Source organism: Leptodactylus fuscus, chromosome 8, assembly GCF_031893055.1.
Source record: "Leptodactylus fuscus isolate aLepFus1 chromosome 8, aLepFus1.hap2, whole genome shotgun sequence".
NCBI lineage: Eukaryota > Metazoa > Chordata > Amphibia > Anura > Leptodactylidae > Leptodactylus > Leptodactylus fuscus.
This window is the reverse complement of record NC_134272.1, coordinates 80,891,122-80,918,095: the sequence shown is the minus strand read 5'-3', so window position 1 is coordinate 80,918,095 and position 26,974 is coordinate 80,891,122. Positions and strand designations below refer to the sequence as shown.

Here is a 26,974-nt window from a genome sequence, read left to right as displayed (position 1 = left end):
CACGCCGTTCATTTTAAGTTGGCTGGTCACAAAGGGGTTACATCCATAAATTACTAGTTCTACTGAATATTCTCCATAATCCTATATATCAATCTGCTTGGCTTCTTCCACCCTATAACATACTACCTTTACCTGCAGATAGGGATCCATGATCTATGTGACAAGTTACTAATAATAGTTCCTATTACAAGAAACTCATTCTACGACTTTTGACCCCGTTCACATGTTCTTATATTTTTTTTAGATAAAACTGTAATCTCTGTATGTGTAATATAGTAATTTTTTAAGAGGGTGCTGAAGTACCCCAATTCCTGGTAGCTATGTACTTGTCAATAGAAAATATCAGTACAATGACGTCTGGATGTATAAATTGACTCGGGATAACTTCTTAACTTCCTTCTCATCTTGTACTTTGTAGAACACACTTCCTACAGCCGCTCTTTCTGCGGTCACCTTACCTCGTTCGCCAGCTGAGTCGCATACTTGAAGTGGTTAAACAGAGGAGTATCGGCCGTGTACTTGAAAACTGACTTGGTCTTCTCAAAGGACTGGCGATACTTATACTGCGGAAGGAGAAAATTGCTGTCATTGAAAAGTCGCTGCCAAATTACTGATCTACATTAATGGAAGCCCCAACTGGGTCACAGATCATGGCAGAGATCGATTGGTTGTTTTATTCTGAATTGTCCAAGACCAACCATCAACCACAAGTCGTCCAGAAATGGACCATCAGAGATAGTTACTTTATGGCCGGGGATATCTCCACCTATATACTTACTCCACTGTAAAGTTCCTTGTTTTGTCCTGCAAGAGTAAAATCGGGGGTGTCCCAGGCATAGCATCCGATACCCTTCAGCCAGGTCAGATCTTCTTTGTACTTGAACTGCAGGCAAAAATATAAAATAGAATTAGGATTTCTTTACCGACCATGGAGTTACCGTATGTATATTCTGGAGCTAGAGAGAGGATAACAGTGTATCCAGAAGAACTGGTAGAAGGCAAAGGACAAAGGTCACACCAAATATTGATGGGCTATAAAGGGAAATCCTTGGTCCTAGGTTAGATGGTGCTTGATACAGAACTTCCTATTGTGGGGCATGATATAGTGCCAAAATAATGCCCTATGTGGGTGGCATCAAAGCTTACTTTACACTGGGGTAAAATGCCCAAATAACACTGGCAGGCGGGTAACTAGCTAATACAAGATGCACAAGCCTAAGAATGGCTCTGAATCTACAGCACCAAAAGAGCACTGACAACTGAAAAATGCCGATTACTTCCACTCTGTACTGAATGTTTTTGAAAATATTTCGATAGCTTTACGTAGAGTAATGGTCACCAACCGGTTCCTGAACTTACGGCGTGCTGGTAGCTGGATGGTAATGCAATGATGTAGAGCGTTGTCTACGGAAAGCCGATCCTATCTGAACCTGATCACATCATTTTATGGACTTTCTTACAAAAAATTTTCATTGGTCACAATGGGAGAGGGAATATCTTTTGGAAGATTTCATCGACTTTGACTATGAGTGGTAGGTAACGTCTTGTACTCACATCACTGACGGAGTCTGTGACGGCACGGTGATGGAAGTATTCAGGACGGTCGGGGATGGATCTCCAAATACCCAACTGGCTGACGTACTTCTCTTTGTATTTCACCTAAAAAAAAATATATATAGCAAATAAAAAAAAGTGATCCTATTCTGTAATGTGAAAGCCAACTATAGAAATATACTTACATCGCTGATGTCATCAGTGACTTTACGATGATAGACGATATCCAGAGCATCCTTCACGGTGTGGTACTTGCCTTTGGCGTGCTCGAAGGTTTCTTTGTAACGCAGCTAAGGGGGAAAAAATTCATCAATATAATGTATATAAAGTCCAACACTGTATACTGATATATAAGAGACTATAGCTCATATAGAAGACTTACATCACTAGCGTTGAGGTACGCTTTCTTGGCTCGCAAAAGGATGGGAGTATCAGCGACGGTGGTGTATTTGTGCTTCAGCTTCTCGTATTGAGCTTTGTATTTTTTCTGAAAAAGAAGAAGGAAAATGTCAGGAGAATGATAGCGAAGGATATCTTATTAGAGTTGCAAATATTCAAAAAGTTTATGAGTTCTGGATCCAACTACCATTGAGACACATAGGTCTGTATTGGAGCTGTATACACAGTAGTCTGTTACAAAATGTTACATTTTATATGCAGTGAAAATGGATTGTTTAATCAGTAGTCTGTTACCATTGAGACACGTAAGTCTGTACTGGAGCTGTATACACAGTAATCTGTTAGGGTCCATTCACACGGAGTAACGTGCTGCGTGATGTGGCACGTATACGGCGTGTAAGACTATGCGTGCCGTTAAAGCTCCCATTGATTTCAATGGGAGCCTGGATCGTATACGCGGCGTTATTTTGCGGCCGTGATTTTGCGGCGCGGCACGTAACTCCGTGTGAATGCACCCTAACAAAGTGTTGCATTTTATATTTTATACGCAGTGAAAATGGATTGTTTAATCCGACTGATACTTTTTGTTGACTAGCTTCATTACATATCCTTTAGGATTAGGTCAGTTCCATCTCAGAATCTTCAGGTCTTACCTCGCTGACCAACTCCTTGACATGCTTAGCCAAGGTGAGAGCCGGAGTCTGTCCACCTGCATGGTGATGAGGTCTTTCCTTGCTTGCAACCTCGACATACAGGTACTGTGGGGGTAAAATAAAAATAGATATATCACAGTCACATGACCCATCATAACATATTTATTGCAGTGTAATTTTTTGGAAAATCTTATCTTATACCTGGCTCTGGATCTCCTGTCCTTTCTTTGCCCTGAGGAAGTCTGGAGTCTCTAGAACTGGTGTATAGATTGATTTTTGCTTGTTGCCATCTGCGCGGTAAACAAACTAAGGACATAGAAGAAATTACACGTTAATGTTAATTCAAAAAATTTTTGGGCTACCCGGTATTAGAGGCCTGGTAGTGAATGCTATCCCTACACCCCGTAGATCTGTATTACTATCTTTAATTCCCAATGTAAGGCAGCATTGAGGCGTTTATTAATATGAAGCACTTGCCTGGCTGAGATGTGTCTTCAGCTCCTGGACAGTCCTATATTCGGGAGTATCCAAGACCACGCGGTAGTTATCCAGCAACTTCTTGGCAGGTGTGGTGTAATGGTAGTGTGACTGATAAAACAAGTATAGACAAGTATGTTACAATTACAACGAGGGCCATAAGGATTGCTCGATGACTATATCGTGTAAGAATTTCCACCTACCCAGAGCTTGCGGAGTTCACGAGCCCTCACCATATCCGGAGTGTCGTACAAGAAGCAGCCCAGACCTTTCAGCCAATTTAAGTCTTCCTTGTACTTATTCTAGTAGATACAAATGGACATAGATCAGGAACACGTGGATTATCGGACATTGACCTTTAGGGAAAAATAGGAATAAATGACTCACATCACTGGTGATTTCTCCGACGTAGCGGCAGTGGATGGTCTGGGGGGTGTATGGCATGGAGATCATGTGACCTTGGAGTTTGTGGTAATCTGATTTATATACCAGCTGAAAAGCAAAGTAAGGATACGTAAAGGTTATTACATAGCTGTGCCTATAGGGGGCGACGACTGCAGTGTCAATCCATAATCACTTACATCACTAACAGCCTCCTGCGTGGCTTTGACTTGGCGGATTTCTGGAGTATCCGGAGTGGTGTGGATCTTATCCTTCATCCTGTGATACAATTGTCTGTACAGCCTCTGAAGCACAAGAAGGAAGACATATTAGAAAACGAAATAGGAAAGTTATCACGTTTGTTCATTCAGGTTTCATTGGCTTTGTTACATATCCTAAGTTGGTACTGCACATTTATAGAGGGGTCTTTATCTGTTCAAGACCCTCATCTATTAGATGGTGTAGACAACAGGACTTATCACTCTGGAGGACCCAGAACTGTGCAATACTTCATTTCTCCTGCAGGAGTGCTGTAAGGGAATGGAACAACTACAGCCAGGCTCTATCACAGATTACCTCTGGCCCCTTTAAAGTTTGATCTTCAAATACATAACTGAAATAGACTTGATGAAATACTAAATATAAAAGATTTACCTCATTGGTGACTTTATTGACTTTCCTTAGGTTGACCATGCCGACGTTGTCCAGGGGTAAGGTGTAAGACTTGGCCTTCACGTGTTCGTACACTTCTTTGTACTTCAGCTGTGTTAAATGACAAAGGAAAAAAGATTAAGATATATTTTTTTTAAGGATGTAAGACATCAATCTGCTTTATATTACAGTATAGATGGGAGATGGAACGAGCGATGTTACCCAGAGCGCCCACTAGTGGTGTTACTTACATCACTGCCGATGATCTGAGCTTTCTTAGCCTGGAGGATCAATGGGGTGTCTTTTGGAAGACTGTAACCTTTAGGTAGGGATTTGATAGTAGCGTCACGATACAGATTCTGTATAAGAAAGTGATATACAGCAAGGTTATTACATCTATCTATCTATCTATCTATCTATCTATCTATCTATCTATCTATCTATCTATCATATCTTATCTATCTATATCTATCTATCTATCTATCTATCTATCTATCTATCTATCTATCTATCTATATCTATCTATCTATCTATCTATCTATCTATCTATCTCTATCTATCTGTCTCTATCTATCTGTCTATCCTGTATCCTATAATAACAGTATATATTTGCACGTACATCACTGCGTATCTTGTTGGCGTTGCTGGCTCTGTCCAGTTCCACGCTATTTGTGGTAGATGTCACTTTTCCTCTCACGTTCGTCTCGTAGTCAGAGTGGTACACGACCTAGGAGCAGAAAGTCATTCTCAGTACGTTGCATTTTCTATATGGCGATTGTGTGTCCGATCAATTGTCTTATTTTCATCTGGTGAATATAATATCATGTGGGTGAAGGATAGAAAAGTAAAACCAAAGATTAAAGGATGAAGACTAGATGTCTGCTGGAGGGAATACAAGTATAGAACATTGTGTATTCCTATGGAAGTTGTTGGCGTTTATGTTACATAGTGTAGGGAGATAACATATATGTCCAAGGATATAGATAAATGACTTACGTCACTGCTCTGCTTCCCACTGGCGACGGCTTGGAGATACACCGGAGTCTCCATGACGGAGGAGTAATTCTTCTTCATCTCCTCGGCTTTAGCTTTGTATTTGTACTGAAATAAATAATTTGTTGCTTTTAATACTTCTCTTATGAATATATAAATCTAGTGTCCTATACTGACCGGAACACGGCACTTACGTCACTGCGGAGGTCATATGCATGCTTGGCATGTAAGATCTCAGGTGTGTCCCACACGAAGCAGCCCAGGCCTTTCAGCCAGTTGAGGTCGTCTTTATAGACAATCTAGAATGACCAAGGGTCAAGAAGAACAGGTTAAGATTCCATCCAATGGATTTCAAAGAACGTAACCCATAAAGAGCCCTTGGTTGAACCGCACTCACATCACTCAACTGGTCGTTGACCTTGCGGGCATGGACGTAGAGCTGAAGGTCGGGGAGGCAGATCCATTCATGGAGATACTTCCTATAGTCAATCTCGCTGACTTTATTTTGGGTTTCCCGGGCAGCGACGATGTCCATCATATCAGGGGCAATGTGAATCTTGGCTTTGTTCTTTTCATAGGTCTCTCGGTACAAACGCTATAAGGGAAAGTTGACAAATAAAGCGGCTGCTGAATATATTACATATGGTAGTCTATGTGGGATCTTGTGCAGGATCAGATTATAAACTGTATGTGTAGTATGTAACCATGGAGACACATAGGTCTGCATGGGAGCTGTAGACACAAAACAGTGATGTACTCATCAGGGCTCGTTATAAAGTTGTGTTATTATATATTTCACATTGAATCAAAAAATTTAGTCTTTCAGATCTTTATTTGAAAGGCCACACTACATTAGAATTTTGGCATTAGATAGCTGTCAATGGAACACTCATAAGGTGAACACATTGTATCCACCCTCAGAACATAAGGATCAGGCATGTTGAAATCCAACAGCCCAATCCTTGTCTATCTTAACATTTTTCATTGGGTCGAAATCCCAACTACACATCAGATGTTCAGCATTAGATAGTTGTTAGCGGAACACTCAAAGTGGGCACATTGTATCTACCTTAAGAACAAAAGGATTGGGTAGGTTGAAAGCCATCAGCCCAATCCTTGTCTCCCTTGGCATTTACCATTGAATTGAAAGGTCCCAATACACATTAGATATTTTGCTGGTGTCTTGACTAAATTGTCAGGTTCGGCAGACATTAATTTACTGTACATGGACAGGTTTAGTAGAAAACGGCAACCCCATTGTCGAATACTTACATCCAGAGGAAGCTTGCCCACTCGGAGGCATCTTGCAGTGTTTGGATCATCCTGAATTCCTCTGGGTAGGGTGTAAAGTGCTTTAAACTTCTCATATTCCTCACGGTACTTCAGCTAGATGTGACAAAAATGGACATTGGGTGAGAAATCTTATCAAAAATAGCAGCTTTTCTTAGACTTGCTTAAGAAATGAATGTAGACATGAGCTTACTGTGCTGGCAATGTGCTTATTCTGCTTAGCAAAGGCCAAAGCAACGGTGTCAGGAGGAAGCTGGTAGCTGGTGGCTTTGATGGTATCCCAGGATTTCTTGTACAAGTTCTATGGAGTAAAAACATTTCATTATTTAGATAGAACGGTGGACTCCGTATTCATCCATCACACTATAGAAGAACACATTACATACGTGGCTGAAGAGATCCTTCAGATTCTGTGTGCGGTTGTAATCTATGGTTTCCAGAACGGTTGTGTACTTATCCTTGTTCTTTTCAAAGTCCTCTTTGTATATGCGCTACATTGAGAAGGACAAACAAGATGACCATGAGCAACGTCGATCAGGCGGACAGGTACTGAATGTTGACCACAAATATTCTGATACTCACATCACTAGCATTGATGGCACTCTGGACACATGTAACGTACACCGGGGTATCGGTGACGACGCTGAAGTTTTTGAAGTTTTCTTTACCGGACCTGGTGTATTTGTTCTAGAAATAGACAAAAATACGTAAGGACTAGAATGGGTCCTGGCACAGTTTACTAAGACGGCTGTTACGTCATAGGATAGCGGGAACAATAGCCAATCGGATTAATAATTATAAGCTGAAGGAGTATTCCACGACTTACTTGACTCTGGAGATTATAGGAATTCTTGGCAAGTAAGATTTCCGGAGTGTCCCACACATAACAGCCAATACCCTTCAGCCATGTTAGATCTTCTTTGTACAGTACCTGTGATAAAAAAAATAAATTACCAGTCGATCAGAACACCCAATTAGAACAATTTAGGGCAATAATATTACAAAGAAAAAAATTTGCCGCCTACGTCGCTCAAGATCTCATTGGCTTTTTTGGCGTGTATGACCCCCTGTTCGTCAGGTAGACATGTCCATTCATGGAGATAGTGGCGATATTCAATGTCGCTCAGGATCTGTTGGCATTTCTTGGCCAGGACGTTGTTCAGCATGTCACTTGGAATACTGATCTTGGTCTTGTTGTCTTCGTAATTCTTCTTGTAGGCCAGCTAAGAAGACCAAAAAAATATAGAAATATAAAAACTACAAAAACAGTAGCCTGTGGGAAAAGTCATAGAATTTTTGTCGAGATGTCTAGATCTACGGTCTGAAAATGACCTAATCCCTGCCACATATTGGTACAAACTGTTGACTAACGAGCTGGAAATTTTTTAAATTTTGTCCAATTCACCTCCATAGCTGCAAACTCGACTTCAAAAACGTAAAAATAAAAAAAATTTAAAACTTTAGTCTTACCAAGCTCTTCATCTTCTGGAAAGCCAATGAATGCACTACACTTGGGAAGTCCGTGATATGGGTACCGGCAAGATAGTGGCCCTTTTCCTTTTCGTAATGCTCTTTGTATTTCAGCTGTGAATCAAAATTGATATATTTAGTGTTTCACAAATGTCCGATACAGTAATAAGACATGATCTACATATGAAATGTGAAACGTACATCACTGGAAACAGTCTTTGCGTGCTTGGCACCGACGATGGGTATGTAGCTGGCGTCCAGTTGGTAGCCCAAAGCTTTAGTGCTATCCCAGGAATCCTTGTACAATTTCTGTAGCAAAAAAGAAATAATCCATCGTAAACCGAATTATCCAATGTAAGAACGTTCCTGTATGTGTAGGTGGAGAAGTAGTCAGTAGAATTTACATCACAAAAGGTGTCTTTTATGCATCTCCAAATATTTTTGCTAAGATTTTTTTGTATGCCATATAATTGCCAAAGTTTAAAAACATTTCAAAATCGTCCATTATGTTTCTCCAAAAATTTTTTGATGAGATCTTCCGCCCGCTGTACTATTGTAATAGAGCAATAGTCTCACCATTGTGATGATGGGAGGCAATATGACCAAGTATGTGGGTATAAAATTTAACCAAAATTTTTTAAAAAGTTAATTAAAAATGTCAATAAATTTGAATCAGTAAAATATAACAATTATGATGGAACTTAAAATTGGGAACCTATAAGGAAGAGCAAAGTTGGTATCCAACATATATAGAACTTACATCACTAGCCAGTCTGGACATGTCTCTAGAGTGAGTGATTTGAGGAGTCTCCGCAGAACCGATGTATTGACCTTTCTCCAAGTTGAAGGTTTCTTTGTATTTCAGCTGCAGAAGGAAATAGAAACAGAAGTCAGAATGACAGTCAGGTACATCCCCAGCTAGGTCATGTGTTGGCGCAGATTTCAGGTATCATTAAACTGGCAAAAATTATCATAAAGCCATGTTCCCCTTTGGGTGTCCTAGAAGACAAAAAAAGGATGGAAATCTTTGTGCAAAAAGCAACATTTTCATTCCTTGGAGTCTCTGGTGCAGAATGCAGCAAAAATCCCAGCCAAAAAAGGCCTTTTAACAGACACCCAACAGACCCCATCAAAGTCAATGAGATCCTTTGGCATTTGTTGTTGTCCATCATTTGACAGGCCCTTTTACAGTTCTTTTTGTCCTTTGACAACCCCGAAGAGATACACCAGCACAGATGTGACCCTAGTGTAAGTCTTGACAACATGTATAAAGAAGGAAATAGAACTCACATCACTTTGGTTGATGGCGTTCATTTTGGCAAGCTCAATGGATGGTGGGTCAACCACAGGAGTGAACTTGGAGAAGTTGTCTTGTGCATCCTTCTTATAGGCTCTCTACAATGCAAAAACAACAGAAGACAACGTCATGATCCCAAGCTCCCTTCAGTACTATTCCTTGGCCATTCTCTTGGAGAGGACCACCAGTATTTCTTACAATTTTGAGTGGTCATCTGAAAGAGGTCTCATTGCAACTTAAAACGGAAGACAAGTTATCCATACAAACCTCATTAACCAGTATTTGAGCCTTCTTCACTTTCTGGTGCTCTACAGAGTCCAATGGAACCCATCCACAACCACGAATCCATTCCAGGTCAGATTTGTAGATACTCTAGAGTAACAAACGATGAGGTGAGTAGTTGTCACGTTGTATAAAGCATGATATAGTAAAATGTTGAAGAGGAACTCCAGGACTTACATCACTCTGCAGGTCATAAGCCTTCCTGGCTTGTATGCAGTCATTTTGGTCGGGGTGGCATGTCCATTGATGAAGGTAATGACGATAGTCAATATCACTGGCCAGGCTCTGCCCTTGCTTAGCCGAAGTAATTGTTACCATGTCAACAGGAATATGGATTTTGGACTTGTGCTTCTCATAAATCTTTTTGTATTCTCTGTCGTTCTGGATCAGGTTGGCGTGTTTGAACCATTTGAGTTTGGGATCAGCATCGGCACTTGGAACGCCAACGTAATGACCTCTCTGCTTGACATAGTCTTCTTTGTACTTCAGCTACAAAAAAAAACCAAAAAACAAAATGATAGAATAAAGAACTTAGAATATATTGTGTAATGTTTTGTAATGAGGGAGTCTGTCAGTATTTCATGCTGACAGGTTCCCATTCATTTTTAGAGCCTAATGTTTTCCTTATGTTATTGGATTCCAGGAAATGATTATTTATGGAAATTCACCAAATGTTCAGTAATATCAGTATTGTCTAGCACATGGCCTATGATTGTGATAGGATGTCATACATGTGCTTATGTGTAGAGCATATAAGGGGCTGTATCATATCAGTTTCAGTTCACAAGTATAGAACATAGTTACCTCGCTTTGAGCGATGCCGCTCTTTCTGGCATGTTGTATCTGTACCGCATCATGAGGCAAGAAGTAGCCAGTGGCCTTAATATGTTCCCAGCCTTCTTTGTACAATTTCTGTAAGAAAAACGTAAAAAATTGTTAACTGTGAAATGAAAATAGATTTATAATAGATAGAGATATATGATAGAAATGGATAAGATATATATGGCATAGATAAGAGATAGATATGAGATTGATAGATAGATAGATAGATAGATAGATAGATAGATAGATAGATAGATAGATAGACGCAATATAGTGAACATAAATACATACGTTATTGACATTCTTGGCCGCCTCTTTCGCTGTCAGCAGTATGGGGGTATCGCTCACAGCTGTGTATTTGGACTTAACGCCATTCCAAGCTTCGTGATATTTAATCTGAAAAGAAAATACCAAATGGTAAAAGTTAGTGATAGCGAATGACATAACATCTATTATACTGTCCCGGAAGTGGCCCAAGAGGATGAGTACAAAGAGTAGAAATTGAGCAGTGACGGGGATGGAAGGGGATTAGAAAATTGTTGACCCCAAAATGAGAAAATGTCATTAAGTTGGGGGGGGGAGGGGGGTTGGGGTAATTGGATATGAGGGGTAGAGGTATTTGGGGAGAGCTGGTGACGTCATAATGAAATCTGGAGAGGGATGGTGATATCAGAATGAAGGGACAGGGTAATCTGGAGAGGGATGGTGATATCGGAGTGAAGGGACAGGGTAATCTGGAGAGGGATGGTGATATCAGAGTGAAGGGACAGGGTAATCTGGAGAGGGATGGTGATATCGGAGTGAAGGGACAGGGTAATCTGGAGAGGGATGGTGATAGAGTGATGAGTCCAGGAGAGCCTGGTGATGTCACTGTCTATCTCAGGTTCTGAACCCCCAGCTAATAATACCCTGATACTCTATGGAGATCAGTTCAATACTAGCAATAAATACAGTATAAAATCACATAAAGTTGTATAAATTATTATTAGGCTAATCTTCTAGTAGCTCCCCATTGTGCGGAATACTCACATCACTCAGGATCTCTGCGCCTTGTTTAGCGGTGACATAATCCACTCTGTCAGCGACCGCCGTGAAGCTTAAAGTGTCTGGTTTAGTTTTGTACTTATTCTGCAAACAAAAACATCAAAGGTAAGAATGTATTTTAGGTATAACCTATAAAGTATATTTTTCTATTATCATCAAGTGATCAAACATAGAAGTCTATCATTTATCATGACGTATTAGGAAGAAGTCAACGTACATCACTCAAGATGTCCTGGGCAAACTTGGCCTTCTTAACATCGTGAGACTCATTAGGGAACCAGCCAATTCCACGGAGCCACTCCAGGTCGGACTTGTAGATTGCCTGCAAGAAAAAAGAAATAGAAGATATATGTATTATAGCCAGTATCAATGTACTAATAGTCGGACTAATGTTCATGGGCCCACCAGATAATATGACCCATACTCCAACACCTTCGAGGTTCAGCCATGTTTTTCCTTAATGGACATATGTCTTTTTTCAACCATACTTTATCCTATCAAAGAAGTCCACAATGGTCAACTTACATCACTCTGGAGGTCGTAGGCCTTTCTAGCTTGGATGACGTCATTCTGATCCGGCAGGCATGTCCATTGGTGCAAGTAGTGTCGGTAATCGATGTCGCTGACCAAAGTCTGACATAGCTTGGCGGCGACAATGGACACCATATCTACAGGTAGGTTCAACTTTGTCTTTGTTTTCTCAAAGTCCTTCTTGTATTCCAGGTCACTGGGAAGTTTAGATGCCTTCAGATACCAGGCCAGCTTGTTGTCATCATGAGCTGTGGGAGTTCCAACGTAATGACCCTTCTGCTTCTCATGGGCCAACTTGTATTTATACTGTAGGAAACATGAAAGGGAAAGACAATGTAATACTACGTACGGAATTTCTAGGTAAAGTCAAAAATTTCATCATGCATGACCAATGAATGATACCGTATATCATAGAATGACTCAATACTCACATCACTTGCAATCTCTCTTGAGGCTTTAGCTGCTTTGATAGAGACAGCATCAGACCTCAGGTCATAGATCATCTTCACCTTATCCCAGCCTTCTCTGTAAAGTTTCTAGAAGAAATATCAGGAGAAAACCAAAAATGAGCATAAAAAAAGTTTCCAAAAAGTTGGCAGTGAGTGTACATTAAATTGGGGTTAGTCATGAAAGTCATATAGTCGTGAAAGCCATGGAGACACTTACGTTGCTGACGTTTTGAGAATTAGCTTTGGACAACATAATCTCCGGAGTATCTGGCATGACGTGTATGGTCCTCTTGTCTTGTTCCCAAGCTTCTTTATATTTGGCCTTTATGAATCAAAATAAAGCAAGTTAATAAATTGTAAAATTTTTCATCACCGTCCTAAACTACCGTGAAACCATATTGTCAACTCAACATACCGCACTGATCTGGTCAGCATTGGTCTTTGCCAAGACGACGGATGGAGAGTCCACAATACTGGTAAACTTCAAGCTGCTGGGTGGTTGACGGTAAAGACGTTCGTTCAAGATATCTTGAGCGTTTTTCACTTTCTTAACTTCCACTGAGTCATTTGGCATCCACCCAATTCCTCGAATCCATTCCAGGTCAGCTTTGTAGACGGCCTAGAAAAACAAAGAGCAACATCATTTGATTGTGGATATTTGTCTCCCGTATGTATCCTTCTCTATAAGTGGGAAGTAGCTGATAAATCCATAGAGCAGGTGAAGGGAACTTCAATAAAGAAAACTGCCCGGGTATTTCACTATCACTCCTGTCTAATTCTTATCTGAGTTAGTTTGGTCATTACTCCATACACAAGCAGTATCAGTTTACAATGAAGTCTATGGAGTGGGGAGAAGGAGAAGAAGAGAGACGCAGCCGTGATGGATCTACAGCAATAAGTGTTATTTCTATCATGAGAAGGCAGGATAGTAATTCCTAATAACCCTGCTGTGTTGTGAAAGAGAACTGTCTCTATAGTGTGGATGTCTCTCTGCTTTGTGGTACTCTCCTCTTCCTCCCCTGCCCTCTCCTTAGACTTCTGTTGTACAGATTTGCTCAATGGCAGATGGAGGCATTTTTCTTAAAAAAAAAAAAGAAACGTTTTAACCCTGACAATATTATACAACGAATTGGAAAAGCAATTTAAACCTAGCTATGGTGATGTTCACTAGAAGTACCCACAGTTGGGTCGTAGCTTATTTTTGATTCAGTGGAATATGAAAAATTGTATCAACTATTGGCATGTCATAGTACGACTGACCAAAGATGGCTGGTTATCTACCTATATAAAAAAAAAACCATCCATATACTTACATCACTCTGCAATTCATAAGCTTTCTTGGCCTGGATGCAATCGTTCTGGTCAGGGTGACATGTCCACTGGTGCAGGTAATGGCGGTAATCGATCTCGCTGGCAGCTGCTTGGCCTTGCTTGGCGGTTACAATGGAGACCATGTCAACTGGTAGGTGAATCTTGGTCTTTGTCTTATTGTAATCCTTCTTGTATAGCAAGTCACTTGGAAGCTTGCCAGAATTGACTAACCACTGCAGCTTAGGGTCATCCTTGACTGTGGGGGCACCGATGTAGTGACCCTTCTGTTTCTCAAAGGCCGTTTTATATTTGTACTAGGAAATAAAACATAGACATAACAGTGGAGAATAAATATATTGTGATTCGAAACATTAATACTAATGATCTATAGTTTTTTAAAAAATTGGCTTCCATTTTTCCCCGCAAAACCATATGGTACAGGCCACTCCTAAGCTGACTTAGGTATGGCCTGTACCATTGGAAAAAAGGGTGGTGGGGAGGGGAATCAATTCATAACAATTGGACAATGCTTACATCACTAGCAATGTCTCTTGAAGCCCGGGCACTGCGGATAGAAATGGCATCTCCTCGCAAGTCATAGGCTTTCTTGACCTTGTCCCATTCGTTCCTGTACAATTTCTGTAAAAAAACAAAAAATATGTGTGTGTCGTAAACCTGTTGAATAACTGCAAAATCAGTGCATCTATTTTGTTCTAATTTTTTACACTGAGGTTGGACTTACATCGCTGACGTTTGCTGCGTTGACCTTGGACTGGACCATCTGTGGAGTGTCGGATGGGAGGCTGAATTTCGTCTTCTCTTTATCCCATGCATCTCTGTAGACCCACTAGATATAAGAAACAGATACATGTGACTTAATTATAAACCCAAAGTTATTGGATATGTAATGATATATGTATATAATGTAAAGATAGACCACAGGAGTGCTGAGGAAACTACGTATCACTGTGTAATAGGTTTTCGCACCTTCCCAGCTCACCATTTATACATTCTAGGGTCTGAAAAGAACCTAGAGTGATTTATGGGTAACAAATCCCAAAAATTTCAAGTTTGGCCAAAATCAAAAATTTTGGAAAATTTGTCATGAACTGAATGTGAATTTCCAGAATTTCCAAAAGTCCAAAGGAAACATCTTGTTGCCCATGGAATAGATTTCTAAGTTCCTATGTCAAGTCAGATAATATCACTCACGTCGCTGATCTGAAGAGCGTTGGTCTTAGCCAGGACGAGCCCAGGAGCATCCACCACGCTGGTGAATTTGATGGTATCTGGAGGTTGACGGTACTGACGTTCACTTAAGATTTCCTGAGCTTTCTTTACTTTGTTGACCTCTAGGGAATCATTGGGAATCCAGCCACAGCCTCGGATCCATTCCATGTCAGACTTGTAGGCCCACTATGGACGAGAAGGCAAATATCATATATAATGTGGAGAAAGTCATGTAGCATTGATAACAATACAGAATATTATCAAAATGTTAAAGTATTTCCAGTATAAATGGTCACATTAACCAACCACACATATATGAGAAACGTACGTCACTCTGGAGCTCATAGGCTTTCTTGGCCTGGATGACGTCATTCTGGTCGGGCAGACATGTCCATTGGTGAAGGTAATGACGGTAGTCAATGTCACTGACTAATTTCTGGCAGTTCTTGGCTAAAACCACGGATAGCATTTCCACTGGGCTGTTGTACTTGGTCTTTGACTTCTCAAACTCCTTCTTATATTCTCGGTCACTCTGGATCTTGGCAACATGCATGGCCCATACAGATTTAGGATCATCCTCTAGGCTTCGGAACCCAACATGGTGGCCTTGCTGCTGGCGGTATCCCGTCTTGTATTTGTACTATGGGGAAAAGATACAGAATAAGCTTATGTACTTATATAAACTATTGGTTTTTGCAAAATGGAGGAGAGTAGGGTTCCTACAGAAATATGGAGGGTATACAATCTCTATTATTAACTCTTACATCACTGGCAATGTCTCTTGAGGCTCTGGCGGCCTTGATGGAAATAGCATCGGCTCTGAGGTCATATCCCTTCCTCTTAGCATCCTCCCAGGCAAGCTGGTATTGTTTCTGGAATACAAAAACTCCAGTTAACATGACAGAATCTAATGTACTATAAAGTGCAAAAAAACCCACAAAGTTGCATATAATAACACACGTAAAAAGCAACAGCCCCATGCAGTGCCCAAATAATACCACCATATTATATACAAAATTAGGCCACTGCAATGCCCAAATAACAGAGCAGAATTGTAATGCCATAAAGTACACCCATTAACACCCCCATATGCTACCCAAATAACCATAAGGGTATGTCTCCTATGGAAGTAGATGGTGAAAAATCCGGAGCATCTTACAACAGCAACACAGTGGATGAGAAAATACGCAAATCTCCTCCACACACTGTGGTGCAGATCTAAAATCCATAAGAGGTCAGGTTATGGATTCTGCAATGTAGGTGCTGAGAAAAGCTAAACAATGGGGGTGATGGGTGTCAGATCCCATAAATCGGATATCGATGATCTATTTTTAGGATGGGTTATCAATATTTTTAGCCCGGAAACCCTTTTAATTCATGTTGAGTTTATTGCAAATTTTTTCATCCGGATCCATGTCTTGTGTAGAGATACCCTAACATTAGTGTTAATGTTTTAGTCCTTCAAGTATCAGCTACATTAAGATGATGGCGACCCCAGGGGCATTTGCCCCTATAATCTAAACTGTGTTAGGCTGAGGCTACATGTTGCAGAAAAGCTTTGCATTTGTTACGGATTTAGCTGAATTTTTTGTACTAAAACCAAGAGTGGCTTTAAGAAGAATGGGCACAATAAAGTCATCATTTATACTTCTCGTTCCTGCTAAGCCCACACCTGTCTTTGGCTAGAATAACCGCAACAAAAAACCCTTGAACTTTTTTTTTTTTTTGCAAAGTGGGGCCTCAGCCTAACAAGGTTTTTCATGAATTTTTGCATTTTTTTCCCCTTGTAGAATGATATTGTATGATTGATTAATCTCTAGGTAGCAATGGCTACCCATCAACCATGGGTACAATGTACTCACATTGCTAAAGTTGAGAGCGTTGACTTTGGATTGAACCATTTCTGGTGTATCTGAAGGCAGGCTGAAATGTGTCTTGTCCTGATTCCAGGCATCTTGGTAAAGGCTCTAATGAAACAAAAAAACAAAAAACACATGAAAAATGAAAATTAGGCCTACCAAAAAAATTACATGGAGGAAGAGAATCATACAGTATACCATGTCTCACCTTGCTGATCTGCAGAGCGTTAGCTTTGGCCAAAACTATCTCTGGAGAGTCGACCACACTGGTGAATTTGATGGTGTCGGGATGCTGGCGGTACTTACGCTCACTTATGATTTCTTGAGCCTTCTTTACTTTGTTCACTTCCAAGGATTCACTAGGAATCCAGCCACAGCCGCGGATCCATTCCATGTCAGATTTATATAGCCACTAAAATTGGAATAAATTATTACGATTTTATTATTTTACTATTTTTGGTTGTTTTGACTTATGTGACAATTTTTATTTTGAGCATATACATATATATTAACCACATCAACCATCAACACATGAACGAGAAACATACGTCACTCTGGAGATCATAGGCTTTCTTGGCTTGGATGACGTCATTCTGGTCAGGCAGACATGTCCATTGGTGAAGGTAATGACGGTAGTCAATGTCGCTGACCAGTTTCTGGCAGTTCTTGGCCAAGAGAACAGACAGCATTTCCACTGGACTGTTGTACTTGGTCTTTAACTTCTCAAACTCCTTCTTATATTCTCGGTCACTCTGGATCTTGGCAACATGCATGGCCCATACAGATTTAGGATCATCCTCTAGGCTTCGGAACCCAACATGGTGGCCTTGCTGCTGGCGGTATCCTGTCTTGTATTTATACTAAAAAGAAAACATTTTCAGGATTAGCTTAACATGTATTTCCAAAAATATTCATATCTTAATAGTGATTGTTCTATTTCATGTAAAACATGTAAGGTTAGGATATTGCATTCTCGAGAGAGATCTAAGGATGTTCCACACAAGTGACTAGCACTCACTGGATAATCTCCATGACCTTCTTGAGATTGAAGATTCTGCTACTATTATGGACCATGAAAATTATATAAAAGTTTATTTTTGGTGTAGTTTTGAGATTTTGAACATACTGAACTTATCCGTTCCTGCCAATAGAACTTACATCACTAGCGATATCTCGGGAAGCCCTGGCAGCTTTGATTGATATGGCGTCACCCTTCAGGTCGTATCCTTTAGCCTTAGCTTCATCCCATCCTTTGGTATACAATTTCTGCAGAAAGAGTAAGCCACTGTTATCTCTAAAACATACATTTAACAATATACGTTACCCAAAATGTTTAGGATCCTATCACATAAGTACTTACATTGCTAACGTTGACTTTGTTGGCTTTAGCCAGCAAAATTTCAGGAGTATCCGGCATGACGTGAATAGTACATTTATCGACATTCCAGGCATCGGTGTACAGGCGCTGAAGGATAAAGCACGGTAGAAAGTGAAAATCAGGTAATATATGGGAATATGCACATCGGTAACCAATGCCAACTATGAAAGTCCAAGATGGACTGTAAATGACTTGGATCTACTGTAAAGGACTTACGTTATTCATCAGCTGAGCATTATTCTTGGCAAGAACCAGTTCCATTGAGTCAGGAACAGAGGTAAACTTGAAGGTGTCTGGTTTCTGACGATAAGCCTTATCACTTAGGATCTGTCCAGCCTTCTTTACCTTCTCCACTTCCAAGGAGCCAACTGGGACCCAACCAATGCCTTTGAGCCATTCAAGATCAGATTTGTACGCAGCCTAGTGATGAAACCATAAGTTAGATATCTGGTACAAATACATTGCGATATCAGATAATTTAATGGACTACACCACATACATCACTCTGGAGCTCATAGGCTTTCTTGGCTTGGATGACGTCATTCTGGTCGGGAAGACATGTCCATTGGTGAAGGTAATGACGGTAGTCAATGTCGCTGACCAGTTTCTGGCAGTTCTTGGCCAAAAGCACGGACAGCATTTCTACTGGACTGTTGTACTTGGTCTTTGACTTCTCGAATTCCTTCTTATATTCTCGGTCACTCTGGATCTTGGCAACATGCATGGCCCATACAGATTTAGGATCATCCTCTAGGCTTCTGAACCCAACATGGTGGCCTTGCTGTTGGCGGTATCCTGTCTTGTATTTGAACTATAAGAAAAAGATATCAAAATGTAATATCACACAATGATTTTATTGGTTACTGCAGTTTTTTGAGTTAAACTTTTTGAAGATTTCAGTTCCATCATGTGAAAGAAAAAAAAGTTTGAAATTTATAATGTCTTCAGGAAAACATCACATTGTATCAGACTAAACCAGCTCAGCAGAACTTACGTCGCTGGCTATATCTCTTGAAGCTTTGGCTGCTTTGATTGAGATGGCGTCAACGCGTAAATCGTAACCTTTCTTCTTACTTTCTTCCAAGGCAAGTCTGTATTGTTTCTGTAATAAGGAGATACAAATGGTCATTGTTAGACTAGAAAAGCTGCACAAGTTGAGGACATGGAGAGAAATGGGAACTTTAACAAGACAGAGGTGTATGGACCGGTTGGAACCAATGAAGGGGGGAAGTAACCGTTCATTCAGGGGTCTTGGTGTTCAGGCATTGATGACCTATCATAAACACAGGCCATCCATACCTAAGTCCTATATAGTAACATAGTTACTATAGAGGAAAGCAAAAAAAAAACCCATAAAACTGAAACCAGTTCCCCGATCAGAGGAAAGAAAATTCAACTCCAAATAAAACAATTGGACAAATTCCCTGGATCAACGTCTTATCCCCAAAATTTCCCCAACCTATGGTACACAAGTGACACTTACCTCACTGTAATTGATACGGTTTTGTTTGGCCAGTTCGATCTCAGGCGTGTCGGGCATCACATGGATTGTAGTCTTATCCTTGTTCCAAGCATCTGTATACAAGCGCTAGAAAGGGAGAAGATTTGTATTGTTACCGCCATTTTATTTGCATCATAAATAAATTCGTAGAAATCACCTGACATATGTACATGCTGATGAGCGCAACATAACTAGTTACAAGAAGAGATCGGGGAAGCGATTCGTCACAAACCGCGTCTGATCTGAATATTCAAAATTATTCAGTTTTTAATGAAAAACCTAATAATGGCCGCTGCTACATGTATTGCTCATAAAAAAACCCCATCACAATGTCTTACACAATCATGGATCCACAAAAGACTTTTATGATCCCTTACACCGGTCTGTGCTGAAAATACAAAAACTATGGTGTATGGGTACATATAACTGATTCTCTGGGGATATAAACTACTGTATGGTTTTTGGCGCACGTGACATTTCATACTGCTCACCTTATTCATGATTTCAGCATTGGCTTTGGCAAGGTTCAGCTCCAGAGAATCTGTCACACTGGTGAACTTCAGAGTATCTGGTTTCTGGCGATACTTGTTATCACTCAGAATATCACCTGCTCTTTTGTTCTTCTCCACTTCCAACGAACCAATTGGAACCCATCCGATTCCTTTCAACCACTGCAGATCTGCTTTGTACGCGTTCTGCCGCAAAGAATGGAGAAAATACATTTAGTAAAGACAGACGATGAGGATGGAATTGCAGCCCCGAATTACTGTCTATTACCATCTATTTACTATTGCAAAAATTGCATTCGCACCGCATTTTTTGTCCTATGCTGCACCCTCTGGCAACTTTAACAAGTGGAATAATTCCCTACTGCAATAGTTTTGCTTCTGCTGGATTACAAATACTCACATCACTCTGCAACTCATAGACTTTCCTTGCATGGACGACATCATTCTGGTCTGGCAGACACGTCCATTGGTGGAGGTATCTTCTGTAGTCAATGTCGCTGACCAATGTCTGGCATTTCTTGGCCAACACAAAGCCCAGCATGTCCACAGGCATGTTAAATTTGGTTTTCCACTTCTCAAAGTCCTTATGGTATTCTCTCTCACTCTGGATTTTGCCCACATGCATGGCCCAGACAGATTTTGGATCATCCTGTAAGCTGCGGAATCCAATATGGTGTCCTTGTTGCTTACGGTATCCGGTTTTGTATTTGAACTGCAGAAAAGAAGATTAAAAACCCATCAATTGTTACTTTATAATCTTCATTCGAGAATGTTAAATATGTACATTCATTTTTAAGGGGGTGTTTCGTTCCCCATTCTGAATGGAGCTGTGCCTGGACAGCCCTTTCTCCATTCGGTTCAATGGGACCAAGTTCTTTACTTTGGCTATCTCCATTGGTCCCATTGAATTCATTGGAGGGGATAAGATGAGAAATTCCCTTTAATTTTTACTCGGTGTCAAAATCTGTCCTGATGGCAATATAATGCATCTACTTCACTGCGTACGTACATCACTGGCAATATCTCTTGAGGCTTTGGCTGCTTTGATGGGGATGGCATCAACCCTCAGATCATAGCCCTTCTTCTTTGATTCTTCTAAAGCTTTCCTATATAGACTCTGTTTAGGAAAGACAAAAAAAAAGTTCAGTTGACATAAAAAAAATGAAGTATACTTTCCTTGACTATGGGAAGAAACCCAAGGAAAGATGGAAGAACATACGAGCACCATTCATGGGTGGGATTTGAACTCATAGGGTTGATGCTAGAGTCCTGCACCATTGCATCCCTATATATCCCTATATATGTACCTATATACATAGGTACATATTCCTTTTTGATAGTTCTACGTACAGCGCTGTAGTTGAATTTGTTCTGTCTGGCCAGCTCAATTTCTGGGGTGTCCGGCATGATATGAATGGTAGTTTTGTCCTTATTCCAGGCGTCAGTGTAGAGTCGCTAAAAAAATAAAGCAGGATACATGTAAGTAATTTTCTTATGTTTGTATGCTTAGAATCCTTAGTTTTTACTTGGTAGGATAGTCCTTCTTTTTATAGAGTGGAATGGAAGATAAATGGGGAAATATCTCTGCAATTTTGTTTTTTGCATAATAAATATAATAAAATCATGAAACAAACATAGTTGCGTCACATAAGATCTAAAGACTGTACGAATTTACCTTGTTCATTATGTCGGCGTTTGCTTTGGCCAGGTTGAGATCAAGGGAGTCGGTGACACTGGTAAACTTAACGGTGCTTGGGTGTTGCCTGTATTTATTTTCACTCAAAATCTCTCCGGCTTTCTTTGATTTTTCAACATCTAGAGAGCCGATTGGGACCCACCCTATACCCCTTGACCACTGCAGATCGGCCTTGTACAAATTCTGCGGAGACAAAGAGAATATAGGTAGAGAATATATTAAACATTATCCACATTTTAGACAAGAGAACAGAGTGTCAATCAATTCCTAGGGTTGTGTAGACCAATTCCTAGGGTTGTGTGGACCTATTCCTAGGGTTGTGTGGATCTATTCCTAGGGTTGTGTGGATCTATTCCTAGGGTTGTGTGGACCTATTCCTAGGGTTGTGTGGACCTATTCCTAGGGTTGTGTGGACCTATTCCTAGGGTTGTGTGGATCTATTCCTAGGGTTGTGTGGACCTATTCCTAGGGTTGTGTGGACCTATTCCTAGGGTTGTGTGGACCAATTCCTAGGGTTGTGTGGATCTATTCCTAGGGTTGTGTGGACCTATTCCTAGGGTTGTGTGGACCAATTCCTAGGGTTGTGTGGATCTATTCCTAGGGTTGTGTGGACCTATTCCTAGAGTTGTGTAGACCAATTCCTAGGGTTGTGTGGACCTATTCCTAGGGTTGTGTGGATCTATTCCTAGGGTTGTGTGGACCTATTCCTAGGGTTGTGTAGACCAATTCTTAGGGTTGTGTTGACCAATTCCTAGGGTTGTGTGGACCTATTCCTAGGGTTGTGTGGACCAATTCCTAGGGTTGTGTGGACCAATTCCTAGGGTTGTGTGGACCTATTCCTAGGGTTGTGTAGACCAATTCCTAGCGTTGTGTAGACCAATTCCTAGGGTTGTGTTGACCAATTCCTAGGGTTGTGTGGATCTATTCCTAGGGTTGTGTAGACCAATTCCTAGGTTTGTGTAGACCAATTCCTAGGTTTGTGTAGACCAATTCCTAGGGTTGTGTGGATCTATTCCTAGGGTTGTGTAGACCAATTCTTAGGGTTGTGTGGATCTATTCCTAGGGTTGTGTGGATCTATTCCTAGGGTTGTGTAGACCAATTCCTAGGGTTGTGTAGACCAATTCCTAGGGTTGTATAGACCAATTCCTAGGGTTGTGTGGACCAATTCCTAGGGTTGTGTAGACCAATTCCTAGCGTTGTGTAGACCAATTCCTAGGGTTGTGTGGACCTATTCCAAGGGTTGTGTAGACCAATTCCTAGGTTTGGATTCTCCATACTCTGCAGATTAGGACACACATAGAATAATGCCACGACTATATCCAACTGACCTAACCATACCAACACTCACTGCTTAAAAAATAGTTCCTATACAACGCCCAAATAACAGATCTCAGGTCTTGATTTCCAACCATCATCTACTTGTCCTGAAGCTTCTGGTAAAGGCCCTAGAGTATTTGCCTCTTGAACTTCTTCTAATTATCTTCTGTACACACATTGCATTTAGTAATAATCTCATTCTATATCTACATTTTTTGTTTTGGCTTTTACTCACATCACTCTGGATATCATAGACCTTCCTGGCATGGACAACATCATTCTGGTCTGGCAGACATGTCCATTGGTGGAGGTATTTTCTGTAGTCAATGTCGCTGACCAATGTCTGGCATTTCTTAGCCAACAGGAAGCCCAGCATGTCCACAGGCATGTTAAATTTGGTCCTCCACTTATCGAAATCTTTCTTGTACTCTCTTTCGCTCTGGATCTTAGCCACATGCATGGACCATACCAATTTCGGGTCATCTTTTATACTGCGGAATCCAACATGGTGTCCCAGTTGTTTCCTGTAGGCAGTTTTGTACTTGTACTAGAGAAACAAAACTTGAAATTGTTATCTTCATGTATTTTAGGTTTTATTATCAATTTTTTTTACATCTTACAACTGAAATATAACACAATATGGTGCAACAGGTGAATTAATAAAAAAAAACAAAACAACTTACGTCACTGGCGATATCTCTGGATGCCCTTGCTGCCTTTATGGAGATGGCATCTGGACGAAGATCATATCCCTTGGCCTTAGAGTCTTCAAGTGCTTGTCTGTACAGTTTCTGAGAAAAAACACAAAACGAAACAAGAGGCAATAAGTGTTACTGCTTGCTGCTAAGTGTTCCTTCGGAAATCATTTGTATGTACTGTACACACTTTACAATTTATTAGTCACATTGATCATGCAACATCAACTATCATATGTGGCTAAAACTTATTTGCAATTTGATAACCTACATATGACCAATTAAAAAGTCCTGTAAACCCCTTTTAAACCTAGGGAAGGAGTACTATTCCTCCCATACAGGCAATACATCAGGACTTGAGGCCACTTCCACCACTAGGGAAGAATAATTGCCAAACTAGGATTTCACTTTATCGTCTGTGAGCTTCCAATTCTTACATAGCCTTTTTAGGGAGATGGAAATGCTAGCTAAATAAGACAATATAGACAGGACTAATAGCATGTATGAAGTCTTCTCAATAACCTCACAGCAGTCCATTTATTTTATAATATCGGGCCTTACCATTCAAAACTAGGTTTCATCTATTGGGAATGATGCCTTTAGGATGTCGATTCCAATCAAAATTGCCATACCATATGATACACACATAGACTACAGGTATAGGGCCACGCAACCAGACCAAAACCTGGTTCAGATAAGACTACACAAAAGGATATCTGACATCTTTTAGACTGTTGGTGACATATTGGTGACATGGCACAAACAAGTGAATTATAAGGTCCTATTGCCTTTACTTACTTGACTGAAGTTAAGCTTGTTCTGTTTAGCAAGAATGACCTCGGGTGTATCAGGCATGATGTGGATTTGAGTCTTATCCTTGTTCCATGCATCTGTATACAAACGCTGGAATGAAGAGGATAATGTAAGAAACAACAGGATATAATATCAAGTCTAAATACTCTAATTTGTAGATAAAATTCAGCATAAACACACCTTATTCATTACGTCTGCATTGGACTTGGCCAGCACCAATTCCATGGAGTCAGGGATGCTGGTGAAGCGGAATTTGTCTGGGTGTTGCCGGTATTTCTTCTCACTTATAATGGTTGAGGCACGTTTGTTCTTCTCATCATCCAAAGAACCAGTTGGAGACCAGCCGATTCCTTTAAGCCACTGCAGGTCGGATTTATATTGAACCTAGATACAAAACAATGGTATATGTTATAGGATGTCAACTCTACATCTATCGACATTCGGTATTCAACCAGTAGTCAACGGGTTCTTAATCTGTTTTAAGGTTTGCCCTATAGACAGGATATTGGGAAACTTACAGATCAGCTCTATTCATTTGAGAACAAATAAACTGAGAACAGGCCATGTGACCAATGGATATGATGTCACTGGCCCAAGAACAGGAAGTGAAGATCACCTGATCGGGGAGATCCTTGGTGTTGAACTTTACTGATACAATTTTGATTTTATTTTGGACCATGGACAATTTGCATATTTACATGGATGCTAATTGAACAATGGATCAATGTATCAATTAATCAATGTCTGACTGTATTGTATATTGGTGCTATGTACTTACATCGCTCTGCAGGTCATAGGTCTTCCTGGCGTGGACCACGTCATTCTGGTCAGGTAGACAGGTCCATTTGTGAAGAATGTTTTTGTAGTCAATATCACTGACTAGTGTCTGGCATTTCTTGGCCAGTAATATTCCCAGCATATCCACTGGTGTATTGAACTTGGTCCTCCATTTTTCATATTCCTTCTTGTATTCTCTATCACTTTGGATCTTGGCCACATGTATGGCCCATACGGACTTGGGATCATCTTGGAGACTGCGGAATCCTATGTGGTGTCCTTGTTGCTTTCTGTAACCGATTTTGTATTTGTACTGTGAAGAGATAAGAAAAAAAAAATAGTTTGCTTCTAATTTTACCTTAAAGGGATATTCCGATCTCCAGGATCATATTTAAACTTGTAGCTTAAGCTTACTGAATTTTTTTACCCAAGACATTACTTTATCTATCTTGCTCCGTTTGTCAGACACTGCTCATTCTGCCTCCAGTTTACCTGGATTTTAGACCACCTCTGCTATCTAGCTGTAGTGGCCAGGTTAATGATGTCAGTGCTTGTTCCCGGCCATGCTAGAATCTATTCTGTTCATTGTGATTGATGGCTAATGGAGCTAACGGAGTGCACATAGCTGCAAAGCCAGGATCAGATAACAGTGTGCAGTTTCGTCTGTAAGCTTGTCCACCTTCCTGTCTCTGAAACCAGGAAGTGAAGGGGAGAGGAGACAAAAGAGCAGGAGAAACCCTGGGAAAACTGCTTTATAGCTATGTTAAGCAACTGAGACTTAGCTGTCTTATCAACAAGTAAAATATTTGGGTAATTTTCCATCTGCTGATTGTCTAATCGAACACTCAAGCTGGTGCTTTTTTCTCCACCATGCTTTACACTGCAGCTCTCTGTTTAGCCTGAACATCAATATATGGAAATCTCTAAGCACAACATTTATTTGCTTTTAGAAATGAATGTTTTGCATCGATCAATCTTACATCACTGGCAATGTCTCTTGATGCTCTGGCAGCCTTGATCGGTATGGCATCGGCACGCAGGTCATAACCTTTCTTCTTTAACTCCTCGTAGCCCGCTTTGTAGATTTTCTGTGAAACAAAGAATATTGATATTTGTTACGTTTTGTATAAATTGGGAAATTGTGCTAACATAAGACTAAAGATGTAATGTAAATAGATGTATGATTAAATCAATCAATTAAATAGAGACACTTACGTCACTTATGTTGACCAGGTTAGTTTTTGCTTGCAGGATCTCCGGTGTGTCTGGCATGACGTGAATTTGTATCTTGTCTTTTTCCCAGGCTTCCGTGTAAAGTTTCTACAGAAAGAAGTTTACAGAAAAGTTAAGTCTTAGATATATCGAAGCCATATAATGTGTAGTATACAACCATTTCTAAACCTTCATGTATCTGTTTTCCAAAACATGAAAGCTTCATCCACTAGATGATAAGTTGGAATTTTGGGACAAACCATTAAACTAGGACCCAAGTCTCAAAAGAAGAGATAGGCAAACTAGATATGAAGATTATTGTATGTCTACTCAACAAAGAACATCATAGAACTCCATACATGTTCATTGGCTACATTGATGT

General features: G+C 40.3%; 1 protein-coding gene across 17 annotated transcripts in view; it reads right to left on the bottom strand.

Annotated features, from left to right (window-relative positions):
* NEB (nebulin) overlaps nt 1-26,974 on the bottom strand; it is a 122,172-nt gene that overhangs the window by 38,311 nt on the left and 56,887 nt on the right. For 14 of the 17 annotated variants that reach the window (XM_075284427.1, XM_075284410.1, XM_075284415.1 and 11 more), the window contains 64 exons: nt 26,596-26,700; nt 26,361-26,468; nt 25,382-25,693; nt 24,784-24,987; nt 24,589-24,693; nt 23,779-23,886; nt 23,331-23,642; nt 21,757-21,960; nt 21,432-21,536; nt 21,091-21,198; nt 20,482-20,793; nt 20,064-20,267; nt 19,555-19,659; nt 19,066-19,173; nt 18,571-18,882; nt 18,288-18,491; nt 18,054-18,158; nt 17,852-17,959; nt 17,242-17,553; nt 16,902-17,105; nt 16,697-16,801; nt 15,599-15,706; nt 15,163-15,474; nt 14,817-15,020; nt 14,347-14,451; nt 14,139-14,243; nt 13,607-13,918; nt 12,709-12,912; nt 12,511-12,615; nt 12,276-12,380; nt 11,839-12,150; nt 11,531-11,635; nt 11,299-11,397; nt 10,561-10,665; nt 10,252-10,359; nt 9,625-9,936; nt 9,433-9,537; nt 9,159-9,263; nt 8,629-8,733; nt 8,070-8,177; nt 7,869-7,982; nt 7,424-7,621; nt 7,225-7,329; nt 6,981-7,085; nt 6,785-6,889; nt 6,592-6,699; nt 6,381-6,494; nt 5,506-5,703; nt 5,303-5,407; nt 5,112-5,216; nt 4,735-4,842; nt 4,367-4,474; nt 4,119-4,226; nt 3,665-3,769; nt 3,471-3,575; nt 3,287-3,385; nt 3,084-3,194; nt 2,808-2,912; nt 2,607-2,711; nt 1,937-2,041; nt 1,740-1,844; nt 1,555-1,659; nt 779-883; nt 459-563 (listed from right to left, as the gene is read on the bottom strand). In XM_075284427.1, coding sequence (XP_075140528.1) covers nt 459-563; nt 779-883; nt 1,555-1,659; nt 1,740-1,844; nt 1,937-2,041; nt 2,607-2,711; nt 2,808-2,912; nt 3,084-3,194; nt 3,287-3,385; nt 3,471-3,575; nt 3,665-3,769; nt 4,119-4,226; nt 4,367-4,474; nt 4,735-4,842; nt 5,112-5,216; nt 5,303-5,407; nt 5,506-5,703; nt 6,381-6,494; nt 6,592-6,699; nt 6,785-6,889; nt 6,981-7,085; nt 7,225-7,329; nt 7,424-7,621; nt 7,869-7,982; nt 8,070-8,177; nt 8,629-8,733; nt 9,159-9,263; nt 9,433-9,537; nt 9,625-9,936; nt 10,252-10,359; nt 10,561-10,665; nt 11,299-11,397; nt 11,531-11,635; nt 11,839-12,150; nt 12,276-12,380; nt 12,511-12,615; nt 12,709-12,912; nt 13,607-13,918; nt 14,139-14,243; nt 14,347-14,451; nt 14,817-15,020; nt 15,163-15,474; nt 15,599-15,706; nt 16,697-16,801; nt 16,902-17,105; nt 17,242-17,553; nt 17,852-17,959; nt 18,054-18,158; nt 18,288-18,491; nt 18,571-18,882; nt 19,066-19,173; nt 19,555-19,659; nt 20,064-20,267; nt 20,482-20,793; nt 21,091-21,198; nt 21,432-21,536; nt 21,757-21,960; nt 23,331-23,642; nt 23,779-23,886; nt 24,589-24,693; nt 24,784-24,987; nt 25,382-25,693; nt 26,361-26,468; nt 26,596-26,700 — 9,510 coding nt within the window. The remainder of the gene's footprint in view (nt 1-458; nt 564-778; nt 884-1,554; nt 1,660-1,739; nt 1,845-1,936; nt 2,042-2,606; nt 2,712-2,807; nt 2,913-3,083; nt 3,195-3,286; nt 3,386-3,470; nt 3,576-3,664; nt 3,770-4,118; nt 4,227-4,366; nt 4,475-4,734; nt 4,843-5,111; nt 5,217-5,302; nt 5,408-5,505; nt 5,704-6,380; nt 6,495-6,591; nt 6,700-6,784; nt 6,890-6,980; nt 7,086-7,224; nt 7,330-7,423; nt 7,622-7,868; nt 7,983-8,069; nt 8,178-8,628; nt 8,734-9,158; nt 9,264-9,432; nt 9,538-9,624; nt 9,937-10,251; nt 10,360-10,560; nt 10,666-11,298; nt 11,398-11,530; nt 11,636-11,838; nt 12,151-12,275; nt 12,381-12,510; nt 12,616-12,708; nt 12,913-13,606; nt 13,919-14,138; nt 14,244-14,346; nt 14,452-14,816; nt 15,021-15,162; nt 15,475-15,598; nt 15,707-16,696; nt 16,802-16,901; nt 17,106-17,241; nt 17,554-17,851; nt 17,960-18,053; nt 18,159-18,287; nt 18,492-18,570; nt 18,883-19,065; nt 19,174-19,554; nt 19,660-20,063; nt 20,268-20,481; nt 20,794-21,090; nt 21,199-21,431; nt 21,537-21,756; nt 21,961-23,330; nt 23,643-23,778; nt 23,887-24,588; nt 24,694-24,783; nt 24,988-25,381; nt 25,694-26,360; nt 26,469-26,595; nt 26,701-26,974) is intronic. The other 3 variants (XM_075284424.1, XM_075284423.1, XM_075284426.1) reach the window with 3 other exon arrangements.